Source organism: Amblyomma maculatum, chromosome 11, assembly GCF_055883805.1.
Source record: "Amblyomma maculatum isolate TAMU_Amacu chromosome 11, ASM5588380v1, whole genome shotgun sequence".
NCBI classification, from domain to species: Eukaryota; Metazoa; Arthropoda; class Arachnida; order Ixodida; family Ixodidae; genus Amblyomma; species Amblyomma maculatum.
Genome location: NC_139354.1, coordinates 52938859 through 52956473, shown reverse-complemented (window position 1 = coordinate 52956473; position 17615 = coordinate 52938859). Strand labels below are relative to the sequence as shown.

The following is a 17615-nucleotide window of genomic DNA, read 5'->3' as shown; positions in this document are numbered from 1 at the left end:
AATAAAACATAGGCGGATGAATTGAGCCCGCAAGGGCTGACGGGTATGCAACTGACCAGGCCGTTTCATTTGTTTCGACAGGCGACAGTCGGCTCCAGGGTAACAGACGCCTAGAGATCACGCTCATATGTGGATTTGATGAGCTTGGAAAAAGAGAAATTGAATTCAAAAGCAGATTGATTGTGTAATTTTTTAATAAACTCACGATGGACCTTGCATCGAATGTATGCTCTTTCACTATCGTTATGCAAAAAATATTAATTTAGAGGGTCTTGTCACCGTGTAAGCATTACTGCTTGCAGAAACAGTGGATAGAAAAATACAGAAATGAAAAATTAACAGCGAGAAAGCTGAAAGACTTTCTTCTCTGAAGTATTAAAAGAGGCTTATGTACCACGCATGAAGGGCTCCTGATGGCTAAGGGTAGAGAAACAAGTGGAGGTAGAAATTTCGCTTCAGCTCCTTGTTCTAGCCAGGCTATGCGCTCTACAAAAACTGCGAACTCGCTGATCTTTGCTCTTCTCTAGAATACGAAACTAAGGAAAACGCTACTGGTTTTACAACTTGCTTACATTTTGTTGTTTTTGTTTGATTTGCTCACTAAGACAGACATGACTCAGATAATTGGTGCAATCTGACAAAAATAAATATCGATCGCCTTAATAGAAACATATGATGATTCCTGACTACCTCGTGCTTGGAAATCTGAATCGTATCATTTAGGAATGTTTTGCCATTGAAAGGCAGAAGTCGAACTTTTACTAAGTATGCTGAGGTGGGCAATACAGGTTGAATAATGATACATGGTCTACAATTGCAAGTAAAGCGGACTATGCTTAATTTACTGTTGTGTTAGAGAGCGCAGTGTTTAATTGACTCCATTTTAGACATCGTGGCAAGAGAAAACCTTTTGAATGGCGAAAATAGGTATGATCAAAGTGTCGAGTCAACAGGATAAAAATTTAGTTTATTACAATAAGTGTCCATCCTAAGAATTAATTCTTCACGCTTTGAACTTAAATGTGATGAAAACCATACAACTAAAAGGCCTGTAAACCAGAAAATGTTTATATAGCCACTATAATTAACGACGTTTAGGTTCACTAACTACTGCTTGGAGTCAAATTCGTCTCCAGAGCAGATATACACACGGTACAACGTATACTTTATTGAAAAAAAAAAGCAGACGATAAATTACCCCATATTTTTATGCTACAGACGATATTTTTCAGGAGGCTGGCTGATCACTGTGTTCTTCGCCAAATTCTCCTTTAGGGCAAAGCATGTGACGAAGTCTGAGGCGAGGTTTCATTGTGAACATTTCCGTTTCTTGTTCCTCACTGGTTAGCGCTGTTCTATGCGAAAATAAAAAGAACAATATTCTAAATTGCAATATTTTCTGTACACGAAGCTTCTCATAAAGCATAACGTTATTTAGCAGAAACGACTTTTAGAAAGAGAAGCAATGCAAAAAACGCTGTGCTCTCGAAGCAGCATTTTAGTTATTTATAGAATTCGGGTTTTAGAAACGTCGCTGACATATTTGTGGAAATTCAGAGCCGCAAAACCAAGCATCATGTTTTCATGCCCAGCGTGCAGAGCGCAAACACTAATGATGATTCACGTGATACTTATACCATACCTGTACATTATACTATTTTCCAGGTTCTGGCTGCGAGCAAAGGTTGCGAATTACACACAAAAAAAACATACTACTTAAAAAAGCGTACTCTGTCCCACATGTATTATGATTGCAATGCCTCTCTATATGCAGGCTGCCCAGTGCGCCTAAGTCAGCGCTGCCGCAATTGCTTCCAGCGTGCATGGTCCAGCCTGCAGATGTGCCCCAATGTTTGCATGCGTACTGCTGGTGGGAGGAAAAAATACCACAAATATTTCGCAATAAAAATGTATGAAATTGGTACGCCGCTGCATCATTTTTAACCTGTTAGCTAAATAGCTCTGGGCATTAATTCGGCTTGAAACGGCAAACACTTTTAAGAAATTCGTACGTCTGCATGGAGATTTCTTTTTTTTTTTTTGATTTTTGATTTTATTTTACCTACCTAATTTACCTACCTAAATTGATTTTACCTACCTAATAAAGAATACGAGCCAAGCGGCAAACATCGTAGGGAACGTAGCACTAATAAGAATGAACTTGAGTTCCTGGCATCCAGCCACTTCAAAAGTGACTGGATGCCAGGAACTCAAGTTCATTCTTATTAGTGCTACGTTCCCTACGATGTTTGCCGCTTGGCTCGTATTCTTTATAAGGTAGGCAAAATCAATTGCCAGCAATGAAACACCTTCGTTTTCAGAAAAATAAGACCTAGCTGGCGCCGCTCAGCTCTGCGGTCTACAACAGCTTGAGGGCAGCAAGGAGCTACATATTTTCACTCGTACTGAGCTGTATGGACGCTTTGACCATATTGATAACAGATTGAAAAGCCTAAAAGGATTCTGTCGTTGAGCATAACAAACGAAATAGCGTCTGCTCCAAAAAGTTGAGAATTTAAACAAAGAGCGTCTATTGAAAGCACAAAATTTAAAACCATTTTTTTGTGAAAATTCATTTTTGAAAATATTGGAGCATGAGTCGCTCTTCCAAATGGAGTTATTAAGTAGACGAGAGACACGATATTTTACACTTTAATACTGTTTTGCCATAATAAAACGGAAAAAAATGTGCAAAGTTCTCAGTTTTAATGGAAGTAACTGTACCTTATGCTTCAGTGTTACAAGCAAATGAGTAGAAACACACTTACACGTCGAAGCTTAACCAAGCGTCATAGCGCTATAACAAAGAGGTAAAGGAGTTCTTAGGTCTCACCAATCGCTACTACCCACCCCCCTTTTGTTCAGAAAGGAAAACCAAGACTATTAGGATTTTGTGATTCGGCGCGAGGTGGCAAAAATACACGTTATTTTCCCCTGTCGTCAAATTGTGGCACCGTATATAATAGGTTTCGTGCCCAGAAACTAAATATTTTGACGACTCTGCCTGGGATGTCAGCGGCTTTATAAATGAAATAGCTCCTCTTTTTGGTCGTCAAGGGCAGCCTGTGGGAGTTAAACGTATTTAGTGGAGTTTGCTTAGGCTTGGCAATGTATACGCTTAAGGTTGCACGAATAAAATTCTGTTCTGTAGGATTAAATGGCAAAGGTCGAAAAACGTGCTATAAGTAAAACATGAACCACTTTATTTAGTGTGTATAAGTGGTGTGAACTTTGGGTCTATATACCTGTAACGTGGTTCCATAATAAATGAGCGAATAAAAATATTTACTCATTGTTGTGTAGAAGATGTACACCTGTGCCTTTCAAATTCTACATCTGCGTGCACCTCGGGAGTTATTCCTATATCGTGTATATGTAACACTCAGTAGCCATTTATTCATGAGTCTCTGAAACGATGCGAAGGCCGCGTCTTGTTCCTGTATTGCTACTATCTCGAACCTTCAGCCAAGCTGCTACTAGAGCTTACAGTCCCGACTCACCCTTTTTAAGAAAGAAAAACAAAATATAGCGTGAATTCGGAACATGCTTATCTCGAGTAGTTTATAAGCAGATGCTGATAATCAAGGTCTGCATTAGCGTCACAATTTATATGTCTGCTGTAAGAGCGTAGATGCTTTTTTTAAGGTAGGCAGCATCGAGAATGGCCGTTAGATTGGAGCAGCTTTGAGAGGTATAAAAAAAAATATGCAGGCTGAGCCATAGAATATATTTTATAGCTCAGTCTGTATAAAATGTTTTCTTGTTGAGATTGGTACTAGAGCAGAGTTCATTTCCTTCGCAAAAAAAGAAATAGATAAAGAGTTATCACCTTTCTCTTGGCTTCAAGTTTTTCCAGAGCAAGAATCCGACCACAATAGCAAGGGTGACAATGAAAACTGCGACGGAAATGATCAGCACGATTATAGAGGTCGAGCCTTTTGTAGGAGCTGAAAAGAAAAAAAAAAAACAAATCGATTATTGCTCAACGTAAGCATTCTAGAGCACGTTGGTATGCTAGTCTGAATATTTAAATAAGTTAGGTTAACTTTGATAGATCAGACTGAGCGACCAGGCCTGCCACACGTTTGCGAGGAAGCTCCGGCTGAAGCTTCTTACGTAACGGATCCGCAGCAGCGTACGGTGTCCTAAATTATTCCGCTACTTCTAGTGCTTGTACCATAAAAACAGTTATGTTGCTATATACTTTTTTAATCAGTGCTGGTGTCGAAAACAAGTGACATTAATATTTGGAGAGCTCTCTACACTTCCGTGGTTGCTTCGTCTTCATTGGCGCTAAAAATAGTGAATTTTCGCGCTAAGGACCCTAGACTGTTTCATCTATTACAGTCGGCGCCATTACAATGGTAACTGAAAGCTTCTAGTGCTAGTTTAGGTCATCGTATTTTGAAGCCTCTTAACAGAGCCATATCTAACAGAATCTTTTAAGAAAAGTGTCTCTACTGCAATTTTACATTACTACTTTGTACTAATAAAAGTGTGAAAGAATGTTTGTGGAGTCTCTATGACAAGAAAGAGTGTTAGTCCACTCTACAATCATGGTAAATGCATCAGCGCACGGCACGTAAGCACCATGACAAAAAAATGCACCGGACAAGGCGCATCTAGCCGTATTTGTAGCTTTGCCTACGCTTATGTAGTAACACATATAATCATTTGTTAGTTAGAACCGTAGCTGCTGCTTATTGCGAAGGTCATACATATTTATGCCTGGAACGCCACTGTTGTGCCGATGGACGCCGCGGCCACCGAGTCTAAGACATGCGTATGTACACGTACATTACTTACCATAACTGGTTGTTGAGGCTGTGAGCATTGCTGGGGGTCCACATTTTTCTCCGTAGTACCCATAGTTGAATGCGTAAACGAGCACTTTGTACGTCACACCTGGACTTAGTTGGGTGGCGTTATATGAGAGCTCTGTGGTTGTGGCAGTGAATGAAATGTTTTTGCCCTCGAAGCTAACGTTATAACCGCTAATGGGACCGTTGGCTGTTTCAGGGCGTCCCCATTCGATGAACATCCACTCCGTGCTGATTTGCCCAGCCGTTAGTGTCGTTGGCTTCGACGGTGCTGAGCATGGGAGAGAGAATTCAGTTGATTCAAGTTATTCTCATGCTATGGTAGAAACGAAATTCAAAGCGCCATCAGATGCTTGACGCTGTAGTAACATACCATCGTTCACTTAAGCAAAGTACTTTGTAGACAATCGTGAAGTGCTTTGGCAACATATTGTCGCCTTGTGCTGGCAATGCTGATTCAACAAATGAGCATCCCATCGTGGCACTAGAGGCGGCTTTTTTTTTGTTTACTAGCGTCCACAAGGAACTAAGCAACTTGGCGGTGACGATGACAGCCCACCTCCGCAGCCGTTGATGAAAAGTTAAATGTCCGTAACCCTCGCAAAGCTTAATTTAAAGTTGGCAAGGAAACTGACTAAAAACTCAAAAGGCAACTAGAACGATCTGGCATAAAGTAAAAAGGGTCGCACATGGCTGTGATCGCAAGTGCTAAAGCAGTACCTGAAGGTTTTGAGCGCGAACTAACAAAGAGAACAGAACTTCGTGTCAAGATGTTTACACGTATGCCCTTAGGTTTGTAATTTATTATAAAGACATGTAAAAAAATGCATCTGAATGGATGTACACGAAAATGAAGCAAGTGTGGTCCAATAAGCGAAGCTGCTACCAAGATTAAATGGCGAGCATGGCACGTGCACATAGACATGGGTATTTTATAATACTTAATATCTTAAATTTATTGAATTATCTCCTATCAATGATAGAAAAGTTAAAAATACAAACATAAGCATCAAGATCGAAACCTGGGATTATTAGACTTTAAAGATAAGCGAAACAGCCGGTACGAAAACGCATACTGATATCCGACAGTGCGTTTGTTTTAAAGACGACCCAACCGATGACGCATACGTCCGAACAATGTATTTCTAGTTAATTCGTAGTTAAATCTGAGCGATTGTTCCTGTGCTCCTGTCTTATTGTGCGTGCTTTCGCCCACGCTGTTTCTTAATAATTAAAACCGAATAATCGGTTACTGTACAGCAGAGCTAAAAAGGCTGTCCTATATATTATGCAGATATTGCATTTGCAGCTATAAATAAGATTTTTCACTGTTATGAAACGTGAGAGCTTTTCTCCTTCCCGGTATTTTTCACACAAAAGCATTTTACTCGATGATAATTTCGATGACAAAACGGAGCACAAGGGCATTCACTGCTGATGAATTTTCGGAACTTCAAGACTCCACAAGCCAGGAGGATGCAATAGAAAAAGAAATTGCGATACTTTCAGCACAACTTTCCCAGCTACGACACAAAAATAAAAGCGCGTATAGGCTTCGTACAGTGAGCAGGCGGCGCTGCGGAGAAGCGCCGACCCCGAAGGAGAGTTCAGAAAAACTGAAAGATACGTTTGCAGGCAGTACGACAGCAAGGTTAGTGGGTGCTCCGAATTGTAAACTTGCCATTAACACAACAATATTGGAGGCGGTACTGGACACACTTACGCAACTGACACACCTCATTCAGAGCAGCATACATCATGGATAGAAATAGGTGAAACAATTGGCAACAGATTACATAATGGAACTGCCATGGGCTCTCAAATAAAGTTGGTGAAATCAAAACAAAATTATTGTACGGCCGGCTGCATTCATGGGCGTTCTTGATACAGGAACACAATAGGTTATATTCAATAACAGGATATACAGGGTACTAGTGTTCTTGTATCCCTGATAAACGAGCAAGAGCACAGACAGACGAGGTGGCAGTTGGCGGAATTGGAAACAATAAATAGAAATGCGATGCGCACAATCCCGAGCTTACCAAAACTTACACATATCCCTATTTTTCAAGAACCTGCACAGCTGAATACGTTGACAGAATTAATTGAACGTGAGGCATCAAGGAATATGAAGCGAAAGTACATTATATCTTTAGCAGCCTTATATAACGAAGTGACAGTGCAAACACCACCAATGTCTGACCCCCCTCCTTGGGAATTCACGACAATTACGACAAACAAGACTACTCGGCTTCATCGTAAAGAAAAGATGGCATCTCGACCTCTGGTTGATGTACTTCCAGGTGCGTGTATTGTATATACGGAATAAGCAACTATAGAAAATGGCGGTAGAACAGCAGCTACCAGCTCAACACACAGTGAACTAAAGATACATAATGAATATGGTTCAGAATACCCGGACCCGCTTGTGATGGAACTCTATGCAATATGCGATGCTATGGATGCCATAAATAAAATAGATTCTATAACAGAAACCCACATCTATACAGGCTCATTTGCCGCCATAAAACAACTGAAGAAAGTGACAAAGACACAATGTGTAACGCAGGAAGTCCACGCACTCAAAAAAACAACAAAGATACACACCCAGATACATTGGACAAGAGACGATGCTAAGAACGCTGAGCAGAGAAAAGCTGAACACCTCACAAACGAAGTTCCAAACATTAATTCACACACCACCAGGCTCCCTTTTGATGCCCACTCCGCTGTTCCCATCTTAGCATACTCTTTAAGGTAAAGTACACGGGCCCTCATTCCCCCATGTAACTTCCCCCTCCCTCATAACTTAGCGAGATTGGAGGAGGTTTCCCTTAGAAAGATGAGAGCTGGGGCTGCCCTTACCCCTTCGGTAACATGCCGATGGGAATCCCAAGAAGACATCGGACCCACCACATGCCCGAAGTGCTCCACACGAGCTGCAGAAGTGGATGTTCGCCACCTGCTGTGGACTTGTGCAGGGACAAGGGCATCAAGGACACAGATTCTGCGCGAAGTGGGACTAACCACAACAAGGGAAGAAGACTTCTCTAAATGGCTCACCGACAACAACAAGAATGATAGCCTGCCCCGGTCCCTTACCGAAAATAATTTACATGAGTTTCTATAATATGCCTTAAGGCAAGCTTGCGTAAAAAGAAAGTGTTGCTGTTTTTATACAATTCTTTCATAATATATTTGGTGATTAGCGTAAACGCTTTTAAGCTATTTCCCCTGATAGAAGAGACCCTGAGTCACCCTAATAGTCATATTCCTTGCTTTGCAGATAATTATGAATTAAAATATTTGACGGGAATAAGACGCTATCAAAGTTAGCATCGTCTTACCAGCTTCGAGCCCCTGTACTATATAGGCTGATGTGTGAAAAATAAATGTCTTAACGTACTTTTTTATGTGTATGGCTTATGCGTTACAATAATCTGAGGTATGTGCGGATTCAGATGTAAACAGCTCTTCCCTCTTCAATGCCAAAAACGATGAACTTCAACTTGGTTTATCATCGCTGGCAATTGCTTCTAAGCGTGACTTCTGTTTTACGCTCTGGGTTTTGAATGTATCAGAGCATGAAGGGCGGCGGAAGTATTAATTTCTTTCGGAAGGCATATACTAATGCTAAACCATTCCTTGCCTTACGACTGACGTCATTAGAGCGTGCCACAAGAAATTGTCCTCATTAGCTGAAAAAACAAAATCGTGTCCACGCTAAGGAATTGAATCGCCATTGTTCCTCGCCCCGGCTTAGCCCACGAGCCGCTATTGTACGCCGGCTTCCTGCAAACGTGCCCATAATTCTTGTTGTCTAGCTTAAGGAAGATGAAATGCATTGATGAAAAGAAAAACAAGCAAAAACGCTAGGAAGAAAAAAAAATAAAAGAGCCTGAAATTAACAATGTAAGTGAGATGGTTTGGTTTGGTTTGTGGGGTTTAGCGTCCCAAAGTGACTCAGGCTATGAGAGATGCCGTAGTGGAGAACTCTGGAAATTTCGACCACCTGGGGTTCTTTAACGTGCACTGACGTTGCACAGCACATGGGCGCCTGGCTTTTCGCCTGCACCGAAAAGCGGCCGCCGAGGCGGGGATGCGATCCAAATGTAAGTGAGAATCATCATCATCATCATCATCATCATCATCATCATCATCATCATCATCATCATCATCATCATCAGCCTGACTATACCCACTGCAGGAAAAGGCCTCTTCCGTATTTCTCCACTTAACCCGGTTCTGTGCTAGTTGCATCCACTTGACCCCTGCGAACTTCTTAATCCCATCCGCCCACCTAACTTTCTGCCGCCCCCTGCTAAGAATTAAGAATAAAACAAATAAAAATGAAAGGTAAAATAAATATAAAATGATATGCCTTCATTTCCACAGTAACAGCTACAACGCTCAAGCGTTCGCATTTCTTCGATGCTCTAGGATTGTTTTTAAACGCAGCCCCCTCTGGGAAATATCCCTCGTGGAAGGTGAAGAGTGCTTTCCGCCTTGCTAAATGTGTGCTTTTTATTACTGCGGGGAAGCTACTGAGCCTCGCACCCCTGATAAAAGAAATTGCGGTGGCGTAATTTTGGAAAAGAAAAGAAAACATCTTCCTTGAGTTCTCAAACTCGGCTTCCCGATAATCAACTGAAAGTAAAGGCCATTGCAAAATACAAAACAAAGTATTTTGCTGCAAACGTTTCAGTGCTCTTTGCAAGTGCTGCTGTAATGCGTCTGAATGAAAGACCATGTTCACAGACTGCTTTTGAAAGGCTGAACGCTTCGGAAAAGACACTTCGTTGACTCACCTGACACATCAGTGGTGAATGTGACTGACCTCCCTTGTCCGCAGAGAGTCTCGTGGTAACAGGAAGAAACGCTGACGGTGTAGTTGTTCCATGGGTCAAGCTCAGTTAAGTTGAAGTCGGTGTGTGCAGTGATGGAGCTAGCCTCACCATCAATCGAAATGTTGTAGGAGTTTATAACGTATCTAGGGTCCATTGCTTCCTTCCAGGAGACCACTGCTTTGTTTTCCTTTATACCGTGCATAGTTGGGTAGGGTGGAAATGGACCTGCGGAAGAATGTTTCAGGACGACAAATGTTAAGTGGATATTTGGGCACAAAAAGTGGATGAGAAATTTGTCCGATTCACCTCCTTTGACAAGACGGGTTACTAATACCTCTATGAAGGCTTTGCTTCCGATTAGCAATTATCGCCCAATCTCGCTCACTAGTACAGTTTCGAAGTTGCTTGAACATATCATATCTAAACACCTGCTCAACTACCTCGACCAGAATGGTACCCTGTATTATCGCCAGCATGGCTTCCGAAAGGGACTGTCCACAGCTACCCAACTGATAGAAATAGTTCATGACCTCGTAGAAGCAATAAATTCACGTGATCAAACAAACATTATATACCTTGACTTTGCGAAAGCATTTGATAAAGTTTCACACCAAAAATTGTTATATAAGGTTAATGCGGTCTTTAAAAATCAAACACTCACACAGTGGTTTTCCGTGTATATATTCTCTCGTGAACAGTGTGTATTTGTTACAGGTGAATCTAGCATTCTTCCTGTTGCTTCTGGTGTGCCACAGGGTGCCGTTTTAGGCCCACTCCTCTTTCTCATCTTCATTAATGATTTGCAAAGTAGCATTGATGTTCCAATAAGACTGTTTGCTGACGACTGCGGGATGTACAGTAGCGTAAATACGATTGATGAACAGATTAAATTAAATTTAACCCTACAAAGAATAGTCAATTGGTGTAACGACTGGCAGATGGAGTTAAACTTAAAAAAGTCTGTATTCATGTCAGTAACTAGGAAAAAGAATGCTCTTATTTTCAATGATCAAATAAATGGTTACATGCTCGAAAGAGTTGATCAGTATAAATACCTAGGCTTAACTTTTACATCAGACCTACGATGGAATACCCACATGGAAAATGTCATCTCCAAAGCTTTTAAAACACTATGGTACCTGCGGCGCACAATGCACAGTGCTCCCCCTGATTTAAAGTGCCTGGCTTACAAAACCCTAGTCAGACCAATTATCGAATATGCCAAAGTAGTATGGAATCCTCACACAGCAACTAACATTCCCAAGCTAGATAGGGTTCAGCGGCTCGCTGCAAGTTTTATATATAATAAATACCGCCGTAACCATTCTTCAACGGACCTCTGCCAACAAGCCCAACTACCAACGTTAGAAAGCAGAACCAGGTATGAAAGACTAAAAACTCTTTACCTCATTATCAATAATTATCTAAAAATAATAAATCAGACTCCTTTGAGATCAAAACTAATGAGACATCAAGGCATCGTCATAGTAGGTTCATTCCATTGCCGGCTATAAAAAATAATTGCTTCAAGTTTAGTTATTTTCCGCGAGCTTGTAAGGACTGGAACTCTCTTCCAGATTCTGCTGTTCGATCATCATCATTATCTGAATTTGTACGCCATTTAGAAAATTTCATCTATGGCACTACCACAGGGTGATGAGGATCTATTGCTGTTGTGTGGGATGGCTGTTGTTCCGATTTCTGTGTAATTCATTTTTGTTTTGTTTGTGTGTGCATTCCGAGACAATTTTTGATTGACTATTGTTTTTCATCGTGTTCTATATTGCTGATTTTTTCGTTTTGTATTTTCCACTCCTGTTACAGCCCCTTATGGTGGCTGACAGTATTAATAAATGAAAATGAAATGAATTCGTGAGATCTAGGTATTTAAAAACACATGTAATATTACATGAACACAAAGAACGGATGTGCATGAAAAAAATCAACTTAATGAGGCACCCTTGGTCTATTTAAGACGGCTCGCTATCGATGATTGTGATTCCGAATAAATAACCGAGAAATATTTTTCACCTTGTTTATACTTAAGAGAAACCAAGTCGCTACGAGAGCAAGGCTGCAGGATCATCTTTCGAAGAAGGCGTTTTAGTGAGTTTGTCGTTATCTCGACAATACTAGGCCCCCGCCGCAGTCACTTTGTGTATAAACGTTATAACGTAAAGGACTACACAATGCCACGCGATTATTTCGGTCGTGTGTCTATATATTGGTAATCCATTTGTACTTACTGAGTATTTGTAATAGTAAAAAAAAATATTTCGTATCTAAATACTTCTCATTTGTCTCTACAAGAAGGACGCTTGAAAAAAGTGACAAGCATGCATAAAATGCAAGCAATCAATGCTGTTACGAAAAACCAATCTGTATTGCCTCTCACGTACAGTCTTCGGGAACGTGCAACATGCAGCAACCACCGTTCGTGGCGGCGGAATGCAACCTGCGACCGCTCACAGGGTTCAAGTTGTCGTGCAAAATGAGAGAAAGACATAGTGTGAAATGGATAAAAAAAGCTTAGTATGCTATTTCGCGCTCATAGTGAAGAGGAAAAAGTTCATGTAACGAGTGATGAAAGAATGTTCGCCCGATTTGTGGCCCGTTGGCTTCATAAAGGCAGATAAGTAACCACACTACTTATGATTACAGAACGGTCTGATTTTTATGGACACTGAACACCTTGTTTACGCTTTAATAGCGTTTATTAAAACCTCTTGTCGTTTTATGATAATTTATCTTTAGGGTACTAATTATCTCTTGTCGTGTCATGTGAATTCTTTTGTATCGCAGTAAATGATTGTTCTCTGACTACTATTCTAATTTTTGATGATATAAACCTAGTGAATTTATTCAACACTGTCTTAGCCCTGTGCAGAAACGCGAGTGCGTGAACTGTACGACAATATTTTTGATATGCCTTGTTTCACAATAGCTTCAAGTGTGTGTGCCAACAATCAGTGTTCAGTAAGTGGAAGTGCAGCTTGTTAAGTAGTTCACTTTAACAATAAGTTTACCACTTGTGGGACGTAGTGGATGCGAGTCTCAAGAACGCGTTGCGTTAACATGGTAGTGGTGATAGTTATGAACAGTTGGGGTACTGTTACAATGTTTGTCGGCAATTGGTCTTCCTATATATTAATGAATGTGTTGCTATAACTACTTCATAAGGCGGCCAGAGCCCTGTGAAATCTTGCAGCTTTTTTGCTAATATTCTATGCTATGTCCGCGGCCATTCAGGGCAGTCGCTATGAGATGTGTTGTCCGACAGAATTCTCATCATGATACACAGGAGTCTCTCACTCCAGCCAGAAAAACGCGGACACACTAAAATAAAACGACACGAATTAACCACAAGAGCACATTAATTGAACCGAACTGCGGTGGCATGGAAATTCGTGGGCAACCATTTCAACGTAGAAGCGGGGTCGGTTTGCCGGGGCGGCCGAAATTAAGAGAATTGACGGTCAGATAGCTGCTTTGCAGAATGCTCGTCTTTTTTGAAAGCCAACGAACGTTTATCGAGTATGCCGTAAGTTGTATGCATATTTTGTGTCTCAGGAAAAACATTACCATACTATGGGCTGCAGTTTAAACTGAATGTACCATCTGCGAAGAAGAAACAGATTAATTTTTGTTGCAAAATGGGGCAGACGCACAGGGTTGTTTGAGGGGGACGAAAATTGGGGGCATGAGCTTACGCTCTATGGATAATTCACGCCATGAAGGGTAATTTCCAAAGCTGCTGCAGCGAGAACGGAACCCGGGCGTTGTTAATCGGAGTAGTCTATTCACGCCATGTGTAGATGTGTGTTTGGAGGTGCTTGTTTCATATATCGTTGTAGCTATAGGGCAGTCCACTCCACCTTTAGGTGGAAACCGTGCTGAACTTTGAGGTATTGTGCCTGTTACATCTATAGGTCATGGAGTCTGTCTCCTGGCATTTAATACCACGCCCAAGAAGCTGGCGGTGCGTTGGTTTAATGAAGGACAGCCATTTGGCTATGGATTACGTAGCACGCACAGGGGGGATCAAAAGTTTCCAGGCCACAGGGTCTGCTTCTGAGCAGTACAGTCAGGCAGCTACGATGGCCCCAAATCTCAAAATACATGTGGAGGGTAGAAGAAGCATTATTCTAACCTCTGAGATCATTTATAGCTTTAATGGGATCTCACGTGTCAAAATATGCTGACCAGCAGCAAAACCTGCGGCCTGAGAACTTTTGACCCCCCCCCCCCCCCCCCCCCTGTACATGTCCCGTACGAGTATTCTGTATAAAGGCATGCACACTGCGGAAAAGCCTTCGAGGCACGAGATTATTACAGACTGACGTTTGCACCACGGGTACTTTCCAACATCGTTGTGAGTGTGCACCACAGCGTGTGGTGCGCGCTCAAGTTTTTTAATAACTGAACAAGTATTCTCGTACGTTGGCCTAGAATAAACTTCATTTAGTGTTTCGGAAGCTCTGGTTGGAGGTATGTCTGAACTATGCATTTAAATCATTCCTGTTTTGCTAATGGGTCAGAAAGCTCAGCTGGTTTACCGCGTGAACAATTTTGCTGTATATTCTGATAATTGTAATGGAAAGTAGTGATATACAAGATTGCGCGCGCTTACCGTCCCCGAGTGACTCGAAGCTTGCAGAGGTAACAGGTCCGAAAAGCTTCTCTTGCTCTGATTCCTCTACATTGTAAGCTCTGATAACGCTGTTATAGGAGGCGAATTCTTTGTCCACGTCAACTGTGGTCCTTGTCGCGCTTCCATCGGTGAGAATTTGCATCGTAGAGTTGGTGTCTTTGTTCAAGATGTCAATCAGGTATCCGTCTATGGGGCCATTTGGTTCATGTGGCCTTGTCCAAAGGAACGTCACATTTACGAATCCGTTGATAAAAACATCGATTTTTGGCACTTCAGACGGTGCTGAAAAATAATATAAGCTTTAATTAATTTTTTCAGATGGCAGTATCAATGTTTTTAGGTATGGTTATTTGCGGATAATAAAATGAACTAAAATTAAAACCCTATATTTTGAGGAGGTGTACGGTGGTGTGCATTATATGTTACACAAAGCCTATATTACATTGCAGGGCACTACTTCATTAAACGTGCTCAACTTCTCAGTGTGCATTAAAGCTCATCACATCACGTACATTGGCCAGTGCATGTATCCTGGTTGAAGCTGCTTTGAGAATTTCGGAACATGCTTTAGGCTTACCCTTCTCAGAATTAGCTATTTGTGGCCTAATAGATGCAAAAATTACAAACCGATAAAAGACCCAATGTGATGAAATATCAAATGATTCACCAACCGGCTACGTTCGTGTAGTCCTCGAGAGTTTTCTCCACGCCACAATAGTCTGCGCAGTTTTGCAGGGTCACTTCGTAACGCTTGCCCGGCGTCAGTCCGGTTATATTACAGTGCAAAAGGTCTTCGTCGCCAGTGCAGTCGACTTCATGTATTTCGATTTCAGTTTCGCTGCGCACTTCCACGCGGCATTGTGGAGCTTCAGGATTTTTCTGCCAAGAGTACGCCAGGTTCCTAGACATCCTTTCGACAAGCTTGACATTTTCAGGCGGCGCTTGTTGGGGCCAGAAAAGAGAGGGAGAGTGGGAAGTTATCACCAGTTTCGGAAATCACATGAATGGAATTAGAACGCGGGGGAGGGAGAGCAGAGTTGAAAAATATAACATCGCATTTGCTTCAGTCAACGCCTCCTCTATACTTTCTGGTTCAGTTTATTACAAAAAAAAAAAAATGTAGAAGAACGAATCAGTTGCTCTTGCGGTTTGCGGTTTTTCAGACTGCGCATGGTGCATATGTGGAAAATGACTTTTTGCACATATCACTGCTTGGATACCTTTTTATGCTCTCAACTCGCGCACCGCATCAGCTTCTAGTAGGACGAAAAATTAACATGCGGAGACTACCCGATACTGTTCGACCAGTTAACCCTTTTAGCGTAGGGTGATTGTGGTGTTACGAGTCAAGAAAAACATGGACATTAAGAGAATCCCTTCACTACCCCTAAGTTGCTTTCGTGGCAGAATAGTTACAAATTGGCTGGGAATTGGCTGGAACTCAAGCACTTACTCGGACTCTCTACGCGTCCCTTTTCATTAAAAAACGATCTTATTAGTGTATGCTTCTTTATTCTACTTTCAATGATATGAAACCAGGAACTGAAGCAATGAACGCTAGGTGTTGAAATGCTGCATTCATCATGGTGGAAACAGCGATGACAAAAGACGAAGCAAGAATAACCAAAGACGCTGTGTTGTGTTCCTGCTTCATCCTGTGCCAGCTGCTTCCACCGTAGCCAATAAGCCCAACTATGGACGTTTTCAAGCTGCATGCACGCTTAAATAAATACCGCGACGAGAACACAGTCTGAACCAAAGTGAGCCTGTCTTATTTACCTATGCCGTTGGTTTTTATGAGGAAAGATACGGTGGTCCCGTTGTTTCGTTCGCTTCCATTCTTTGCATACGCCCATACTTCGCAATGGAACGTGACCAGTTGCTGATTCAGATCCAGCGTGACGTTAACTTGCTTCTTCGGTTCTGAAACTTCAATGGTTTTCATGAGGTGTGATTGATTTGCTGCGCAAATCAATACATAACCGTCAAAGTTTACGGTTTCGATCGGGGCGTCCCAACTTGCGGCAAGATGTGTCACGTTCTCGATGTCATATTTTAAGTTCCTAACAGGCGCCGGATCTGTGAAAAAAAAATATTGAAGTCAGGAACTCCTTCTGCGGTCACAGACAATGAATTGTGCAGCTTGTGTACGCAGTCCTAAAAAAAATAATGATTTTCTTGTGAATACTTTGGGACTTTAATGGTGAGCACTAGAATATATGTTGCGTTATTTATATTTTTTGTTGTTAGTTACTAGGCTCGAAAACACTTTTTTGAGCTTTTACTCTCGTTCTATGGGCATAAATATATCCCCGTGTCTTCACGCATGTTGGAGATATTACAGGGCTATTAAAAGGAAATCAAAAAGAAACAATAAACTGATACATAGGTTATGCCTTCCTTGAAGAAAGAGGACTTTCGCCTCTAAGGAGAAATTTAGGAGATGCGTCAGAGGATGCTGCTGTGGCAGTTAGCGTGAAAACTTGTACACGTATGTAAGGAAGTGAGAATAGGACTTTTTAGAAATGAATTCAAATACGATAAGTGCGCCTCCGCTACCGAATCGAATCTGCATAGTGTAGCTTCCCTGCTGAATTGAACAGAAATCCATCACTGATCACATCTAATTAAGCATGAATCGAATACTTTTACTGACACTCTATACTTCTGCGGCAGTATTGTTTCAAACCAGCAATAAGGTGAAACACTGAAACTTGAGCAGGCACGTTGCTGCACTGTGTAAACTTTAGAATTTAAAGCTCAAACCTTTAACACGCACCAACACCTCCACTAAGGTTTAAAAAAAAAGCTCTGTTAGTACGTTTTTGTGAGGGTGCAGGTATACGGAATGAAAAAATTATCTTTCCTTATTGATGACGAAAAAGAAAAAACTAGAACCATATCTCATGACATGAGACGGGTGCGTGAGCACATGTAAGCTACTGCTTCTGATATCTTACAGCAGTTCAAGATTGCTAAAATGACTTTATTCGTGTAGCGCCTTTCAGCATTAAAGCGCATTTGTCAGCATTATAAAATATGCTACGCGAGTGGACCGAACAGCTACACTGAACCATGCAACCAGCGCTTACCGATCGCTGGAGGATTGCACGCGGCGTCATCCTGGGACGCGTTTTTCTAACCGTTGTTTGTGAAGAGCAGTGTGCTGGCCGTGTTATCACATTATGCGGACTATTCGAAACAAACTATCCCTTTTTATTAGAACCTTTGCATACGAGGGTATTTGATTTTTGAATGTTTGCACATTCTTACAGGAGTGACTATAGTTTGTGACCC

General features: G+C 41.5%; 1 protein-coding gene across 1 annotated transcript in view; it reads right to left on the bottom strand.

The window, feature by feature from the left end:
- Positions 1–953: 953 nt before the first annotated feature.
- Positions 954–17615, bottom strand: part of LOC146173811 (uncharacterized) — a 28506-nt gene continuing 11844 nt past the window's right edge. The window contains exons 6-12 of the mRNA XM_084585276.1: positions 16098–16397; positions 14990–15259; positions 14298–14600; positions 9629–9892; positions 4807–5091; positions 3830–3947; positions 954–1355 (exon numbers count right to left, since the gene is read on the bottom strand). Coding sequence (XP_084441402.1) covers positions 1229–1355; positions 3830–3947; positions 4807–5091; positions 9629–9892; positions 14298–14600; positions 14990–15259; positions 16098–16397 — 1667 coding nt within the window. The 3' untranslated portion in view covers positions 954–1228. The remainder of the gene's footprint in view (positions 1356–3829; positions 3948–4806; positions 5092–9628; positions 9893–14297; positions 14601–14989; positions 15260–16097; positions 16398–17615) is intronic.